We start from the raw sequence: 17,774 nt of genomic DNA, 5'->3' as shown, positions 1-17,774 counted from the left end.
TTGGCCTTGATGGGGGATAGGAATTTGTGTAAACCACAGCAAGGAAGGGCATTTCAAATACAGTGAGTTACTGAATCTTGCAAGTGAACAGAGTCCTCGGGTAACAGTTAGAAGTAGTCCCATATACCCGATGCACGTCTTGCCTAAAGCAGTGGGGGATGGGAGGTGAGCTGCGGCTTTGCAGGAGATCTTCCACTGAAGCGCAAGGTCAGATGGTGGATGAAGTCCAAGGCAAATTGCCACCAAACTTTCCCTCAGCACTTCTGGATTCTCTTGCTTAGGAAATGTTGGTTTTTACCAAGGGGTTCCAGAGACCCTCCTCTATGTTTGGACAATTATGTGTTTATCAGGAAAAGGGATAAGGAAAAAAAAAAAAAAAAAACAAGCACCTCCTGGCTGCTTGGCTTTGGTCACCTAGGGAAAAAGTCTTTGTTGTTTTGTCTGGCTGGATGACATGATCAAGGTGATCCATAGCTCCCACTGAGTAAGGAAATGGCTTGTGGGAGCTCTGGCTTAGAAACGTGATTATCACCTACTGGGCAGTCCCAAGTCCCCTTTAGAATTTGAGTTAGCTTTGGGTTTTTGTAGCCGGCACAAATCAAAATGTTGCGCCATTCATTTCAGACAAGTCTTGGCCCACCTAGCTCAGCAGTTTGTTCTGAGATGATGCTACTTTATTTGCCTTGGACAGGAAGGACAGATGGATAGGTGTGCTTATGGAGAGCACTTCCTGGAGGTCCACAAAGCCAAACCTTCTGGATTTATGTCTTCAAGACATTAGAGACGTAGAGGGAGATAGACTCCAGGGTTTTGATGCCCTCAAAGGGTGAGCACGCATCGAGGGAGGTGTGTGTGTGTGCATTTTGTATTGTAAATGCAGGCAGAGGATTTATTTACCCTCACAACCTGGGGCTTTTCTGGACACGGGCTATATGATCTTTTACTTCTCAAGAATCTGTGAAAGGGGAGAGATGTTTAAACAAAAAAGCATCAACAGATATTTACTGAATGCTTACTTTGTACTCAGCTGGAGGTTGTGTAGGGGCACGTGAGAAAACTAAGGCATCGCCCTTGTTCTCGAGAACTTACCATCTAGCCAGTGATGCAACATACACACACAGGAGATGAGAAAGCAGCATGGATAATAGATTGTAGAACCACATTGTTTGTTGAGTTTCTACTACATGCAAAGCAAGGCATTTACATGCATGGTTCCATTTAATCTCTCATTAGCCCCATGCAGGAGAAAATGCTATTTCCATTGCAGATGAGTAAAATGAAACTCAGAGAGGTTCAGAGGGCCCATTGAGGCAATAAGCACAGACCTGGGACTTTGATTCCAGCCATCTGAGTTCAGAGCCTGATCTCTTGGCTCTCCCCCCACCTTAGACCCCAGCTACCCGCCAGCAGTGTGAGCTCCCAGGGCAGCGTGTGCACAGCTGGGCTTTACCCCCCACCCTGGCCTTTCCCCTCTATTTTAAGACTTTGCTTCTACCCAGGCATGGGCAGCTTTGTCATTTTCATAACTAAGAAAGATTTCATAGCATGCATCTGTTTTTCTTTTCAATGTTAAGCCAAACCCGTAGTAGTTGAGGGATTCAAGGCCAGTGTGAACTGAGTGTTAAGCTCAGCATTTTTGTCTCTCTATGATCCAGAACAATTTTATGAATATCAACCTGAGTGTTGATGCCTAAGATTGGCAACCCCATTAGGGACGCCTTCTTCTACAATAAAGAGCTGAGGCACCAGTGATGTCTGAATTTTCAGCAGGTTGGTGATGAAGCATCTTGCTTTGTGTGTTTGTTGGTTCCCCCCCAGGAACAGGTCTGGAGGATGCCCATGCCAACTCCATGGGACTGGGTGGCAGCATTTCTCAGCCATCCACATGGTAATGATGCTCCATGAAGCCTGCAGGGAGAGGCGGGGCACAAGCCAAATGCTCAGAGGAACCAAACTTAGGGGCAGCTGGAGCATTTCTGTGCAGTAAGAGGAGATTGTGACCAGGTGCTGTGAAGGGCGGAAGCTCTTATTTTACTGTAGTCTCAGGCGTTGCTTGAGACGTGTTGCTTTTCAAAAGCAGTTAAAGGGCCATTTGATAGAAGGAATGGTTGGATTACCCACTGTCTGGATCCATTATAGTCCTCAGATCTTCAGGCAGGTGTGTTTAAGAAAGGCCAAGCCTGGATTTTTCTCTCTTTCTTCAATAATCCTTCTCTTTATTTCAACACTCTCTTTGTCCTTAGAAGATTCCAAGCAGATTCTTTGGCTCTATTTTTCGTCCAGTTTCTAGACACACACTCCCTGCCTCCCTCCCTTTCTCATTTCCTCCCAGATCCCAAAGTAGCTTGAGGCCTCAAGTCCATACTTTTATGGTTTTATCTCTGCAGCCCCTCGTCCCGGGCATACTTAATCATTTTTTTTTTCCTGTTTCTCTACGTATAAATGCAGCAAGTGTAATAAAGCCACTATTCATCAGCAAGAGATTAAGGACAGAGAGGGCTGCATTTTTAGAGCTTTTGCACAATTGGTACAGCTGCAGAAAATGACAGGTGTGACAGCTTTCTCTGCCATACGCTGTGCTCAGGTGCGAGGTCCAGCGTGGGCGTGTGTGGCTGGTCTTCTGTCGACTACACATGAACCTTCTCATCATTAAAGAAAATGCGTTGCTGATCCAATGCAAGCTGCACACCCTGGCTGATCTTAGTTCAGATAGAACAGGCTTGCTCTCTTTAAGAAGAAATTTCTCCAAGAAAAGGAGCAGGGTTCAGACATGCAGACTGAGAAGGGCACTGTGGCTCATCAGTGAAATGCTAAGGAAGCATCTCTACTAGGCTCTGTCTGTCTGTCTGTCTGGGTTTTACCAGGATATTGCATAGGTCAGACCATGTGCTGCCCATGGGGATTATACACAGGAGGAGTGCCACAGGCCTGGTGGGAGGGGAAGACCATTGACACAAGCCCTGAAGGCCGATGGCCACAGGCCAGAGGTTTGGAGGATGGAAGTGAGGGCAGCATCGAGGCTGGAGGACAGGAGACTTTCAGAGTTGAGAGATGTTTGGAGTCAGAGAAGTGGGAGTTCCAGGGCTCAGGCCAGAAGGCATAGGTCTGTAAAGGTGGTTTCTCTTTGTATGTCTGGCAGGATGGGTGGAGAAGATGCTTGGGTTGGGAGCTTAGTGTAGCTCAAGGATTCAGGGAAAAGGTGAGAGGTGGGGCACCTGGGTGGCTCAGTCGGTTGGGCGTCCCACTCTGGATTTCAGCTCAGGTCATGATCTCAGGGCCAGTAGATCAAGCCCCACATTGGGCTCTGCACTCAGTGGGGAGTCAGCTTGAAAGTCTGTCTCTCTGTTCTTTTGCCCTTCCTCCTACTTGCTCCATATTTGCCTCTCTCTCTCCCTCTCTCTCTTTCTCTGAAATAAGTAAATATATATATATATATATATATATATATATTTTTTTTTTTTTTTTTTTTTTTTAAGTGAGAGGCTTTCAAGATTTGGGCAGGGCACTTTCAACTCCTCTGTCTCTCCATCCCCCCTTCCTGGCCTGTGTCACCCTGACCTGTGACTATTTCCCGACGACAAGTGGCCATCAGCACCTGCACTTGTCTGGATTAGGGAGCGTTGAGTTTGAAGCCTTCCCTACTCCCAGGTAACCATGCAGTTAATTACCTTCCTGAAGGACATGAAATACCATGGTGTGTTTGAGGAGTCATTTTGTAGGACTAGGTTAAGGGCCAACTCTGAAAAAAAAAAAAAAAAAAAAAGGGCACCTGTTGATAGCATTTCCCATTCTAACCTTCTACAGACTCCCCACAAGCCAAGGTGTTCTGGCTGAGGGAGCAATTATGCTTGCTTTACTTTTTTTTTTTTTTTAACCTGGGAGAATAGTCTCCTCGACATTGTTGTGGAGACTCAATAAATGAGACAGATAGATGGGGACAGGTATGAGGAGGTGACAGTAGTTGGCTGCCAAGTTACCTTTGTGATCCATCTCTGCAGAAGCCGGTGGTAATGCCATGGAGACTCTGCAAGACTGATACCCAGCAGTGACAGTTTGGACATCTAAACATGACCTTGGATGTGCCCAAAACCACAGCTGAAGCTATGCCAGCTTTTCAGTGTAGTATATCACAAGGGCCGCATAACCGTGCTGGAAATTGGCTGCGTTCGGAGCGTTAGCGTATCTGCAAATGAACATCTTTGGCCCTGGAAGCACGGCGCAGAGCAGTGAGACTACTTCGTTTCAGTCAGTTTCCAATAATTAGACACTCACAGGAAGCCCAGGACCGTCCTCTCGGATTCATCGAGAGGCTGAGATGCCCCCACTGTGGGCATCAAAAACAATTATTCAAGCCGTGTAGAGGTTGTTGATCAGAATTTCCTGCACCACAGCCGGCCATTCACCTGGTGTCTGGTCACATTTTAGCTGCTAGAGGAGAAAATAGCCGGGCCTCTGCTCTGGCTTCCCAGAACATACCGGTTACAAGGAAGTCCACTCCTGGAAAGTATGGGAAACTATTTCACACCAGAATCATTTCCTAGTGCCCACTCACTCTGTAGCTCTCATTTCACCAGAAACCAGATGTCTAAATTAATGGATTTCAAAATGTGGTCTCTAGACCAGGGAGGGGCCCAGGAATCCGTATTTTATTAGGGCTTTCGGGTGATTATGATGAGAATTGAATTTAAATATTGAAGGGTCCTGGAGTGGACTTATAAGGACATTCAAAAATACTGATTGTGAAACAAAACAAAATAAAACTGGGTGTGAATCCTGACTCTGCAGCTTAACATCACAGTGATTCTAATGAATTCGGTAATTTTTTCAATTTGCATATTTTTTAACTTGACTTAACCCCATCTGTAAACTGGCATTAATAAGCGAACCCACCAAGTTTTTGAGAAGATAGTCTATATAATAGGCTTGCATAGTACCAATCATACAATAAATATGTATTCAATAAACATTAGCCATTATATGAATTTTATGAATTTCACATCTCACTTAGATCCAAGCAAAATCTATGTTTTTGAGGATTTCTTTTCTTTTTTTTTTCTTTTCTTTTCTTTCTTTTTTTCTTTCTTTTTTTTTTTTTTTTTTTTTTTGAGAGAGAGACAGTGGGGAGGGACAGAGAGAGGGAGAGAGAGGGAATCTTAAGCAAGCTCTGCACTCAGCAGGGCTCCATGTCATGACTCTGAGATCATGACCTGAGCCAAAATCAAGAATTGGATACTCAAACTACTGAGCCATCTAGGCACCCCACCCCCACCCCAAGCAAAATTTAGAACAGGGCCCACTCTTAAGGTAATTAAGACAGATAACATCCCAAGTGTATTACTAGTAGAGAAAGCTGTGGAGTCTGTTTTTTCCAGAGTTTCACACCACTGTGCTTCAAAGTCCACATTTCAGGTGAGGCAGCCCAAGGGGATGAACGTCAGGAATGCCTGTGAGGAACCTAAGGGAAGGGATAGATAGCATCAGGTGCTTCCTCTCTGTTGGCTGTACTTTACTACCTCTCATTCAGCTCTCGGAGTATTCTAGGCATTGCCATCAAATCCAGAGGAAGACTTAAAGTACATTCTAGACAATCCCAAACTTCATGTGGATTCTAGTTACCTAGAGATTTTATTAAAATGCACATTCTAAATCATTGCAGCTGAGGCGGGGCCAGAGTCTCTGCATTTCCACCAGGCTCCAATGGGATGGTGATCTGTCGGTTTTCTGACCACACTTGCACATAGGGAGGTGCTAGGCTAGTGCTTCCCCAACCCTAATGTTCATACATCACGTCTCTAGATTTATGCAGGTCAAGGAATGGTCGAGAGCCAGCAGCGTAGGCATCACTTGAGAGCCTACTAAAAATGCAGACTCTCAGGACACACCCCAGACCTACCAAATCAGAATCTGCATTTTCATAAGATTCCCAAGAAGTGTTGGTAAGCACAACAAAGTCTGAGTGAGATCCACGCAGGGTATGTATTTATTCAAACAGAGCCCTGCCCATGGTTCAATGCTCTACTCTCAATATCTTGAAACTCTTAATAATTCTTGAGCAAAGAGCTCCAGATTTTCATTTTATACTGAGCTCCCCAAAGTATGGATCTGAGCCCAGACACATGGCTCTGCACCAGTGTTTTTCAAATTTTGGTAGGTATATGACCCAACTGGGACATTGTTAGAAACCCTTGTTTCTGGATACTCACAGACTGAATCAGTACGGCAGGAGCAGAGACTAAAAACTTGTGACAAAGTTTTTTGATGTGATTCTGATGCAATTGGCCCATTCCCTTGACCTTTACCTAGTAACATCCTCCATTATTTCCGTCCTGCGTTGTCTGGGAAACACAGTGAACAGCACAGAACTTGCTGGACACCAGAGCAAAGGTGTTTCTGGTTGAGCAGCTTTCCCTACAGGCATTCTCAGCAAGGCTCCCCACCTGTGCCTGAGTGGCCCTGCAATGATCTTGTGACATTTACACAAGTACAAGCGGAAAAAAAATGCACGATACAGGATATCTCCTCTTGAGAGCGACCGCCTGGGGAAGGCTGGTATGCTCAGCAGCAGTTCTTAGTTTTTTTTTTTGTTGTTGTTGTTGTTTTTTTAATCCTTATCGTCATAGACCATTTTGAGAACTCAATGGGGGCAATCGTCCCTACCTACTGAAAAATCCCCCTTCGCCCTTTCCGAGGAGCACTCGGGACTAGGAACGAGACGGATGCCCTGGCTGAGATGTCTGTCACTTCCTAGTTCCCTAATCTGGCCAAGTCGCCAGACTATGCCAAATGGTGGAGTTCTGATCTTTAAAGTAGAGAATGGGTAAGATCATCTACTTCACAGATTTGCTGCAAGAATCAAAAGAGACAGTGTGGATGTAAAAGCATTTTGTACACTGCAAAAGAATGTATAAATTTGAGGCATCATTATACATACTGAGCTACATTGCTATTTCCAGCATTATAGTTAGGATCAGGACACTGTGTTTGTGAATTTAGCCTAAGGCCATAGAACATTCTTGGTGTATTGAGACAGGGAAATGAATACAGACAGGGAGATGTGATTAGGACTTGGCGAGAGAAGCTGGGAGATTTGAAAGTGTAAGGAAAGAGAAGGGAGCTTCCACAATTTGGGGACTCCAGATGCAAAAATAAAAAAGACAAAATCTATTTTTACATGTGCAAACAGTTTTGAGATTTTGGAAAATGCCTTTAGTCTCGCAGTAATTGAACATTTCTGCCCCTGGGTGTAATGAAGATAAATAGCAATGGTGGTGGTCCATATTTAGTTTTGACTTCAGAAGCCTTCTGTTAGGATTCGCTATTCTGAGATAACGTTTAGTAGTTAAAATCTGGGTCTCTGATCTAGCACATATTATCTGTGTGGCTTGGGAGAAATATTTAGTTTCTTTGTTCTTCCATCACTTTTACCAACAGAACCTTGCTCGTAGGGCTGTCACCAGTGCTGGATGACTTAGTGCTCCCCAAATGCCTACAGCATGGGAATCCTTGAGCAAAGGGAGAGCCGATGGTGCTCCGAGGATCTAGCCATTCTGGGTAGGGAAGATGCCTCCAGTTATGACCATGAATAGTTACGACTTTGGAAGCAGTCCTTTGCTCAAGTGCATTCAGAAGCACTGACCTGGTCAGGACCCAGAAGTCTCAGATGGCCAGTGTTCTGAGGCTATAATCCCACAAGATCTCTGCTGCCCACTTCCAGAAAGTGAGACTCATGACAAACCAAACAGGAAGTGTGTGTGTCTATACTGGGGCACAGGGGATGGTGAAGATAAGGCATGGGGACAAGCCATCCTAGCATTGCTAAGAAGACCTGACTCTGATGGCTCCCCCTTCTTCTCTGGTCCCTGGACTCACACATCTGGTTTTCCCTCCAGGTGCACAATTGATAACCGGGTTACCCGGGTGGCCTGGCTAAACCGCAGCACCATCCTCTACGCCGGGAATGACAAGTGGTGCCTGGACCCACGCGTGGTCCTCCTGAGCAACACCCAAACCCAGTACAGCATCGAGATCCAGAATGTGGATGTGTATGACGAGGGCCCGTACACCTGCTCTGTGCAGACGGACAACCACCCGAAGACCTCGAGGGTCCACCTCATTGTGCAAGGTAGGCGGGGCGTGGCTGTTCGGTCTGGGTGCACGGCTGGGAGAGCCCGTGTCCAGCACTGTTTCTGTGATCCTCAGCAGAGGTGCGTTTTGTGTGTTCCATCCAGCCAGGACAACAGATGACGACTAACTGTCATTTATCATTAGAGGCTGAATTTTGAAATAAGTTTTCCTGTTGAATAGGACTAGGATCTTTTTTTTTTTTTTTTTTTTTTTTTTGCTTTCGTTCCAATATATTTTCTCAGAAAATTATCTTCTAATTATTGCTTTCCTTGGCTTTTTTCTCCTCTTAAGATTTTTTTTTTTTTTTTTTTTTTTTGTGGTTCCATATAGTTCTAAGCTTGCTTTATTTTAAGACCAGTGTTTTAGTTCTTCTGGCACTACATACACGCCATACCCTCCCACAGTCTTCAAAGAAAGCAGAGCCCGTCACAGATGCTCTAAACGCCCACTTGGGACACACCCTTCACAGCCACCCCCACTGTCTCCAGCTTGCTCGAGTCTCTCTTCTCCCAGCCCTGGCTTTCCGACGCCACTTCTCCCTTTTAATAACTTGCACCTGATTCTCTGTGTTTGGTGGCACCCCAAGTCCCTGCCCCCTCTTACTGCACCCCTTACCCCCGGCCTTTGAGGCCTGTGTACTGGCTTTGCATTTGGATCTCCCCTGCTTGTGCCCTGCCCGTGCTTCTCAGGCCCTGGCGGTGGTCCTCGCCTGTTCACCCAGGAAGCAGAACCGGCCCGGAGTGTTCACGCACTTTCCCGTGGGGGACAGCCTTGATGAGGGAGGAAGAGCCAGGAGCCAGACGCTTGCTGCTTTCTGGCTGGGACACCCCAATCAAGTTGCTGACCAGGCTTCGGGATTTCCTTCTGTAAAAAGGAGTCGCTGTTGTAACGAGCTTGCTAAATTTTACGTGACCCTTAGAAGTAGGCCTGGCACCTCGTGCTGTGTGTTAGCCATCAAGATTTTCAAAATACTGATAGTACTTTTTAGATTTTGAAACTCTTCTAGAGTAGACCCAGCACCCCATCGTGTCATCCCAGAAGCTTAAGCTCTGAGTAGTGGAGCCCGGCTCCTCTACCGAGGTCTCCTTCACAGCCTGGTTCTCAGCTCCTGCAGCCAGCTGAAAGGAGTCCAGGGCGAGAAGCTCCTCCCGGGAAGGCTCCTTCGGCCGCCGCTCCTTGTCAGGGTGCCCGAGGAAAGGAGGGCCTGGAAGATGAGTGGCTGGAGAAACAAGGGCAGGAGAGAGGCTGGAGAAGGAAGAATGCAAAGGAACGGAAGGAATTATGGGAATGTGACCTGCGAGAAAGGAGGAGGCTGCTCGAGAAAGGAGGAGGGTGCTCGTCCTGGGCTGTGGGCGCGATGGTGAAGGGCGAGCTGAGGCAAGTAGGGAGGAGACACGGCTATAGCAAGGCAATGGTGGCTTGGCTCTGGGCAGGACCGCAGGGACGTCTGTGCCCCTCGTGCTGGGGCAGAGCTTGGCCATACCGTGTGGTTCTTCTTTCTTTTTCTCACTCCTCTAAAAAGAAATTATTATGGCTTTTTTCTATTGATTAGTTCATGGTTTTCAAACTGCTGGATGCAAACAGCATTTTTTAAAGGAAATGGAATTGCATAGAAGGTATCAGTGTATCACAAACAGCAGACTAAGTATCATCACATAAGACTTCTGTCTTAGAGTGTGTACATTTTTGATATAAAATACATTTTGGGGGGCGCCCGGGTGGCTCAGTCAGTTAAACGTCCGGCTCTTGATCTCAGCTCAGGTCCTGAGCTCAGGGCTGTGAGTTCAAGCCCTGTGTTAGGCTCCACGCTCCGGGTGGGGCCTACTTAAAAAAAAAAAAAAATTAAAATATCAATCAGTCAATAAAAAAACAAAAACATTTTTTTCCTTTTTTTTATGGTGGATAGTTGGTCAAAACGTAGTTTAAGGATCATATTTGATGAGGAGGTCCGGCAACCGTGCCAGTGGCACCATCTGTATTTGATCTCTACCAGGGGATGCTTCTGAAGCCATCCCCCATGCTGCCCTCAGGCCCGCCTTGCACACACTGTCGAGAGCAGGATGTCCCCGCAGTGACAAAGAGAAGTTAGCAAATGCACACTAATACAGGAAGCAGCACCTTTCTGGAACTGGACTATTGAAGGAATAGTGGAAAATGCTCAAACCTCCCTGAAAATAAGCACCATATCTTTGTTTTGTTTTGTTTTGTTTTTCTTAAGACGTCCCCTCCCAACACACACACCCACACACCCACACGTCCCTGCCCTAAGTACCTGGGGGAGTGCCTGACCCAAGGCACACATTTAATAAACGCTTATTGAAGCAAATGGCTGGAATTGTAGTCCGGAGGTCTTACATAGGCTCGGAGAGGGAAAGTGGAATGCATGTGGGGGTAGAGACGTGGGAGGGGCGAGGCGAGGGGGTCTACATCAATCTTCGCTCATGTCCAAGCTAATGGAAAATGTCTAATCCCCAGCTAGATGTTTACATCTGTGACTTGGCTAGGTGGCCTCTTAGCATGACACACCACCTCAAGTATTGGAATCTCATCTTGGGCTAATTTTCGAATGCTGATGGGTGTATTGATCTGGAAACAAGCTAGGTTAAAAAAGGCACTGGTCTTGTACACAGACTCAGCCCAAGCTAATCCGCTGTCGATATGCCTGGGCTGAGCATTATTGACACTTTAATGAATAGTGGACCATAGTTTTTCAGAGCCAACCTGTCCCCCCTCTTAAAAGCAATCAGACAAACTAAATAGAGCCAGACTCCCCCACTTCTGTATTGGAAAGAGGATACATCACCATCCAGGATTGAAAAAAATAAAAGAAATATATTTATCTTGGGATCATTTATTGTACTGAACATAAACCCTAATTCCCCTAGCAGGAGCTGACTGTCTGGATTTTGTTGAAGTTGCTATTCAACCCTAAACAGAACGCGGCTGGAATGAAAGTCAGACATATTAAGTTTTCAGAATGGTCTTACAATCATTAAACACTCACAGATATATACTCACACACACAAACACACACATAATAGCAGCAGAAGAAAGAACCGAACCGACGATATGTGTATTTACACATAAGCTGTCAGCTTCACATACAAATAAACCCCTGCAGAAGGGAGGTAGTCACATGTTCGTGGCATCATGTGAGCTGCTTAGGGGAGACATCATGCATTTCCTCTTGTTATCAAATTACACTTTGGGCCCCACTGGGTCTTTGTTCTAGATCTTCTCCATGGTTGTGATTCAGTATGTTCAGTTCTCACCAGCAGCTGTGATGCCATCTTCGCAGCTGCCTGAGAAGCAGACCTTCAGCCCTCTGTGCACGCTCTCATTAGTGCCTTCATTCCTTCATAGGGGAAATAATCACTGAGAAACAACTCTGGTTACTGGTACTTTGGCCAACCTCTTAGCACACAGAGATTGAGTAAAAAGCTGCCTTTGAAGAGTTAGTTCCCATGCATGTGGGGACGGACTTCTACGATATTTGCTCAAGTCATGCCCACAAATTCGTTTTCTGGAAGTATAGCTACTATTGGCTGAATCCTTGTAGGGCACCCACCTACTCCAGTTGCTCCTGGAAACACCTGAGGAGTGGGTCCTCTTACCTGCATACTATCTGATTATACATTTTAATAGAATTCAGAAATGACTTGCACAGAAATCAGACTGGTTTTATTATATGGCAGCTGAATTTCCTGGTGCTCCTAAGCATGAATCTATCCCTTAGCTCAGGCATGGGGTGAGAGGCTAAGGGCCTTTCTTTGATTGGTGTTTTCCAGAGCTTCAGCTGAATACATCATCTCCAGTCCTTCCAATTGTTAGGACAACCTTTCATTGGTGGAAAGTTCTAGATGTGTTTTTTTTTTTTCTTTAAAAAGGAGCTCTGGGGGTACCTAAATTCTCCTAAATCTTCCCCAAGCTGATGGAGGTGGGGGTGGTTTGTGAAGGTCCCCGCAGGGCAGGTCAAGTGGCTGGAACATGGACTGGGTTGGTCTGGCCTGGGCTACAGAGGAAGGTCCCTGCAGGGGGCTGCGTAGTGGTTGGAGGAGCAACTCTTAAGTGGAGCCATGGGGAGCACCAGGTGGAGTAAGGGTGCATGCCCAACCATGGAGATCTCTGTCTCCATGGGCCAGAGTGTTAGAGCAGCCTGCCAGGTGACAGTTCTTCCGATTTGCATCGTCCAAGGTCAACATAGAGGTATGAATGGGCTTGTGGCTGCAGACCCTGAGCCCAGGTGATCATGGGAGCAAGTCTTCTAGACAAGCCAGGAATAAGGGACAGCTTTGATGAAGAGAGTGGCCCTGGAGGCTATGTGGAAGGAGGACGAGGAAAAGGCATCAGGGGCTGGTGGCAGGAAGGGGCAGGGGACGGGAAAACTGAGTGAAGTACCTGCTCAACACCATGGCTATGTAAAATTAAACAAGCTAACACCAATTAAAATTTAAAATTTATTACTTTGGTCGCATTAGCTTCATTTCAGGTGCTCTGTAGCCACGTGTGACCAGTGGCTACACTAGTAGGCAGTGTAGAAGTAGGTTATTTTCTCATCTCAGAAAGTTCTTTCAGGCAGTGCCATACGTGATTGCCGTTATGGTCCAGTACGTGTAGAAGTAGGAGTGGCTTTCATTAACTTAAGGGGTCAGGTGTAGTATGGAAAAGAGAATGGAAATTTGGAGAGAAGATGGAAATAAGAAAAGACAGAGGTCTTTTAAAGACAAGAGAGGGTTATTACCAAGATAGGGGACTGGTAGAGAGGATAGGCCAGAGTCTGAGGAGGCATCCAAGGGAAGATAGAGAGAAGTGGGGCTGGCTACATGTGGGCATGGAAGGGCAAGGGGGCGCACTAGGGCGTTTTACCTGCGGGTTCTGGGGCAGGTGATCCCAATTCACCTAAGCCTCATGCAGTAGAGGATCGTGTGGCAGTGCCATGGAGCCCCTCAGATCCTTGGACTTCTTAATTTGTAGAAGCCTTGAATACTCCATCCATAAGGAGTTTGTGAGAAGTAAGAAATACCACCCACACATTTTCACGCCCACTTAGGCAGCCTGAACACAATCTTTTAGGCCAGCGTGAGGGAGATCCATTTTAGATTTATTGAAATTGGGGTCTAATGATTTCCATCCCTTTGACCTTAGGGTGTTCTGTTTTGTGCGTGTAATTAATAAGTGACTGCTTCTGGAGTCCCAGCTGCATATTTTAACCCTATCCGCTCTTGATTCTGCAACTTCTTGGGGTATCTAGAATGGCTATACCTCTGGCTCTGTGGCTTTTTGGAAGAGAATCTAGCATGAGGAGCTCAGAGTAAATAAAACACCCTGTGGAGTCTTTATGTTCTGTCTCCCTTCCTGATATTTCCCAACGTTTCTTTTCCCTTCCTTTATATTCCCTTTCACTATTATTCATATTCCCCAAATGAATGAGAACATACACTGTTTGTCCTTTTCCGATTGGCACTGGGTGTTTTTCTGTATGTTGGTAAATTGAACACCAATAAAAGTTAATTAAAAAAATAAATAAATAAATAAAAAATAAAATCTCAAAAAAAAAAAAAAAAAAACCACCCTGTGGGACTGAATCGTTTGCTAAGTTAAGGGCAACATGAAAGATGTCTCAAAGCCCTGATGGTCTCGCAAGTGCCCTTGTGTGACGGTAGAGCATAGCTGACCTGGTGGTCTGCACAACATTAGTGAAGGTCCTTCTCATCCAGGCACAGAGGCCTGGGTGGTATACATGAGGGACTCTAATCTCACTCAGAGACACGTTCACATGGTAGCAAATGTTAGCATCCGGTGTCCATAAGACAGGGCATTAATTAGTGTAATGGCAATAATAATAAAAATAATAATAATCGACAAAGCTTTTGGTCTCTATCAGTTTTCCAGGCTCTACCTAGGTCTCTCTTTTGTCACTGGAGTGTCTAATCACCCCCTCCCTTTTGTTTGGTGTAAATGAGTTTTCCAGTTTCCACCTAAGCAGAATTAATCTGAAAATCCCTGCTATTGTTTGATAGTTAATTACCTGTCTTTTGGAGTCAAACAGCTCTGAAGCTCACCAAAGGGAGGAGACGCCAATGCCTCTGGAATGGGGTAAGAATGAGCGAAGGAAGCCAGGACATCGCTGTCATTCCCTGTGTTAGTGGAATTCCAGAGAGAAAGGGCCTAGGCCAGGGAGGTAGTCAGCACAGGCAGGTGACTTGCACACAATGGAGCTTTGGCGGTACCAGCCCTTCATTCACCTTTTATTGTCTTCCCGTACTGAGCCCTCTCCTCTTACCCGCCTGATCTGTATAATCGTGTTGCTTTCCAATTCTGAATAATTAATTGACCTTGTCAAACTAAACTCATTATTATGATTAAGGGAACGTGAACAATAACTTTTAATTCCTGGACACCCACGCCCTGTAGACACCCCTCCCCACTCTGAACCTGTACAAAAGGGAATATGAAGCACAACGTATCAAAGGGAATAATGTGCTCTAATCCTTAACATGGAAAGCAAAGATTTCTGTCTCTCCAGCCACCTCCCCTGGAAAGCAGCCTGCCCTCCTGGCACTGCAAGGCTCCTGTAGTGTCGAGAAGACCTTTGTACCGACTCATTTCCATTCAAGCTACAGCTTGCTGAGCCCGTAGTAGAGGGAAACGTCACCATCCGGTTCTAAATCAACAGAAGTCACCTTCTGAGTACATCTGTGTTCTTCGGGTTTCAGTAGCCCTGCGTGCCAGCAGGTCACATTTGCCATCCCAAACTGCTTTCCAAATTATCTTTCCTCTTCCTGCCCCTGCTCAAGAAATAGATGAACTTGAACATTCAGTCTGATTGTAAGACTGTACATCTGAATTCGACAGAACTTCCAAAAAGTCAGGAAATTAAATCCCACTACAAAATTAGAGTGATCCTCAAAGCACCCTGGAGAATGACAAGGAAGTAGGGCATTTTACCTGAAATTGATTTATAGAATTTAGACAGCATGCAAATGAAGCATTTCAGTTCTAACTGGTGAGTTTTTAAATTTCTCCATGCAGTTACTCACAATGGAGGGGCTGAAGAGTCTCTTAGACTAAAGGAATCTGAGAAAATTGCTGTAATGAAAGTCATAGTGGTTTAATAATGGCATTTTCTCTGCCTTCTGTGGTGTGGCCAGGAGGGACCCTCATGTATGGGAAGCAGTTTGGAAAACTTGACTTCTGCCTCCCGTGATTCCTGGTCACAACATAAATAACGATGGGGTCGCCCCGGCCAAGGCCTTCATACCACTTATGGCTTTCAGAAAGCAGCAAGTTCAGGCGACCTGACCCTGTTGCTTCACAGCAAACACTTACAGGAGTCGGGCAACGTCCCTCCAGGTAAGCAGTTAGGGCTCCCAAAGGAGGGTCTTCAAGCAACCGCAGGATTCTTATCGCTATGGTGGTTTTCCCTAGAGAGTCCCAGCTGCCTCCAATTCTAATAGCACAGTGGCTCTGATTCCCCTTTGATCTTACATACTTCTGTGGTCTCCAAATAAGACCCGCTGTCATTTTATTTTGGGGAAAGGGCAAACATGAGATCCTGAATAAGTTGCCCTTCCAAGATACATTCCTACAGATTGCTATTCCCGTATCAAAAGCTCCTGTGGTTTATCTGAGCTGAACTTGAAATAGTCTTAATTGGGGATGGCAGTGTCTCTTTGTGGTCTCATGACCCACTGATATGGATCTGGCTAATCTCAGGATACGTGTAAAAAAAAAACCCTCTTACAATATTCATAACAGTTTCAGTAGGCCTCACCTGTAGGTTGCGTGTAAAGTGTTATCAAGGCAGCATCGTGGATTTAAATGTCATGACTTTTGCTAGGGGACCCATAGGTACTCAAAAGACTTAAAAGCCTCTGATAATTCTTCTGTTTTTTTTTTTTTTTTTCTAAAATTGAAATACTTAGCTTTTTCAGGCATGGAGAGAAGTTAGTAACTATGTCTCTCAGCCCATCTGTTGTCAGATTGAGAAATCTCAACTGAAACCTTTCAGTTCCATTGAACAGTACTTTGAAGTCAAGCATTGGGGACACAGAAATTCAGATGGAATTCCCACCCTGTCTAGCAGAAGGCATTCATATCCTTAGAAATAGCTCTCTTATAGGGTAACTGGGGTTAGGATGTTCTTATAGATAAATGCTATTAATACACTAAAAGGGAGCAATTGAATTTATCTGTAAGACCAGGCAAAACTGCATGGTTACATTTCACCAACCCGCTCAATGGTGAATAGAAATTTTTAGAACTGAAGAGAAGGCATCCTGGCAGCAGTGACAGGTGCAAAGCTTGGCATTCTGAGGAGGTACGATACGTTGGAGGAAGGATGACTACACTAAGGTGGTCACAGGACAGGGCTCCTCTGGTGAAGTTGCTAAGTATATGGCCAGGAAGATCGTCTGCACGTAGGCAGGAGATGGCCTGCGTGCCAAGGAAGGAGCACAGTGAGAAGTGTAGGCCTTGGAGTCCTGCTGGTTTTCAAAACAGGCTTGGTTTTCCTTGATGTTGATAAGAACATCACTTCTCTTCCCCAAGGAAAGTTCCATTAGACTGTCCTGGCAAAGGACAAATATCTAAGAAGTCTATCAGTAGGATAGAAAATGACAAGCACCAGAGTCAATAAAACTTGGTAGGAAGAGGGAAGTATTAGAAGGAAAGAATACATCCAAACCCACATGGTTCTGTGGCCCTTGCATGGCAAAGATACAAAGGGGGAAGATTGCCAAAGACTCTTCTCCACCAGGCCAGTTTTTTAAAACACTAAAACCTGTGTTTTATGACCATTGCAGTCCCACTAATGATAATTAATCTGTAGTAAAGTTAAGCTACATTTCTCTGTACAACAGCAAATAGAGGGTATGACAGTGGGGCTCCTCATTCTGCCATCGTGGCAATTGTACTGGAGAGGGCAAGGATGCCAGGAAGGATCAAGGTGAACAGGAAGGGGGAAACCCCTTAGGAACTGGGAGCCTGGCCCCTTGCCAGCAGCTCCCACTCACTGGTAACTGAGAGCCCACCACATGCCGATGAAGGAGTCTCAGAGTTTCAGATGTCTCCAGGCTAATTTAGGCTTTAAGATGTCGCCACTTGGCATATAGCATAAAACTCCTATTCCTATTAAACATCATCTATGGTAGATTGGTGTCTAACGTTGGTGAAAATCGAATTGGCTACTGCTGGATGTAGGCTCAGTGGTGAATTGCTCCTGGAGTTGCCAGAGCTCAATGTTTTTCTTTCAAAAGATCTTCATTTCATGTTATTTGAGAAAGATTTTATTGATTTAAAATTAGGACAGTTTAATTTGGTGGCATGTTTTCTTTATGTCTCAATTATATATTCATGTCTTTGTGGTAAACTCAGCTGGTGGGGGGATTAAGAATTCAAAATAGAGGATTTTCACTTGGCAAATAGTGCTTTCTACTGTGATTAATTGGGAGTCTGCACAATGAACCCGGTGTTGGCTCCGTTGGGGATTGAATAGCTTAGCAGGAAGAAGGAAATTTCAGGATTTAGGAATCCTGGAATCCAGTCTGAATGTTGACAATAAGTACCTGAAAGAATGACCTATTTATTTAACCTATTTCATAGTTAGATGTCCTTTATAGGAATATTTTTATGTATCACATAATCAATTT

At 45.3% G+C, this 17,774-nt stretch overlaps 1 protein-coding gene across 8 annotated transcripts in view; it reads left to right on the top strand.

Moving 5' to 3' along the window:
- NTM (neurotrimin) overlaps positions 1-17,774 on the top strand; it is a 930,011-nt gene that overhangs the window by 753,802 nt on the left and 158,435 nt on the right. For all 8 annotated transcript variants that reach the window (XM_072729300.1, XM_025998900.2, XM_025998899.2 and 5 more), the window contains one exon: positions 7,890-8,122. In XM_072729300.1, coding sequence (XP_072585401.1) covers positions 7,890-8,122 — 233 coding nt within the window. The remainder of the gene's footprint in view (positions 1-7,889; positions 8,123-17,774) is intronic.

Source organism: Vulpes vulpes, chromosome 12 (genome assembly GCF_048418805.1).
Source record: "Vulpes vulpes isolate BD-2025 chromosome 12, VulVul3, whole genome shotgun sequence".
Taxonomy (NCBI): Eukaryota; Metazoa; Chordata; class Mammalia; order Carnivora; family Canidae; genus Vulpes; species Vulpes vulpes.
This window is presented reverse-complemented; position numbering and strand designations above follow the sequence as displayed.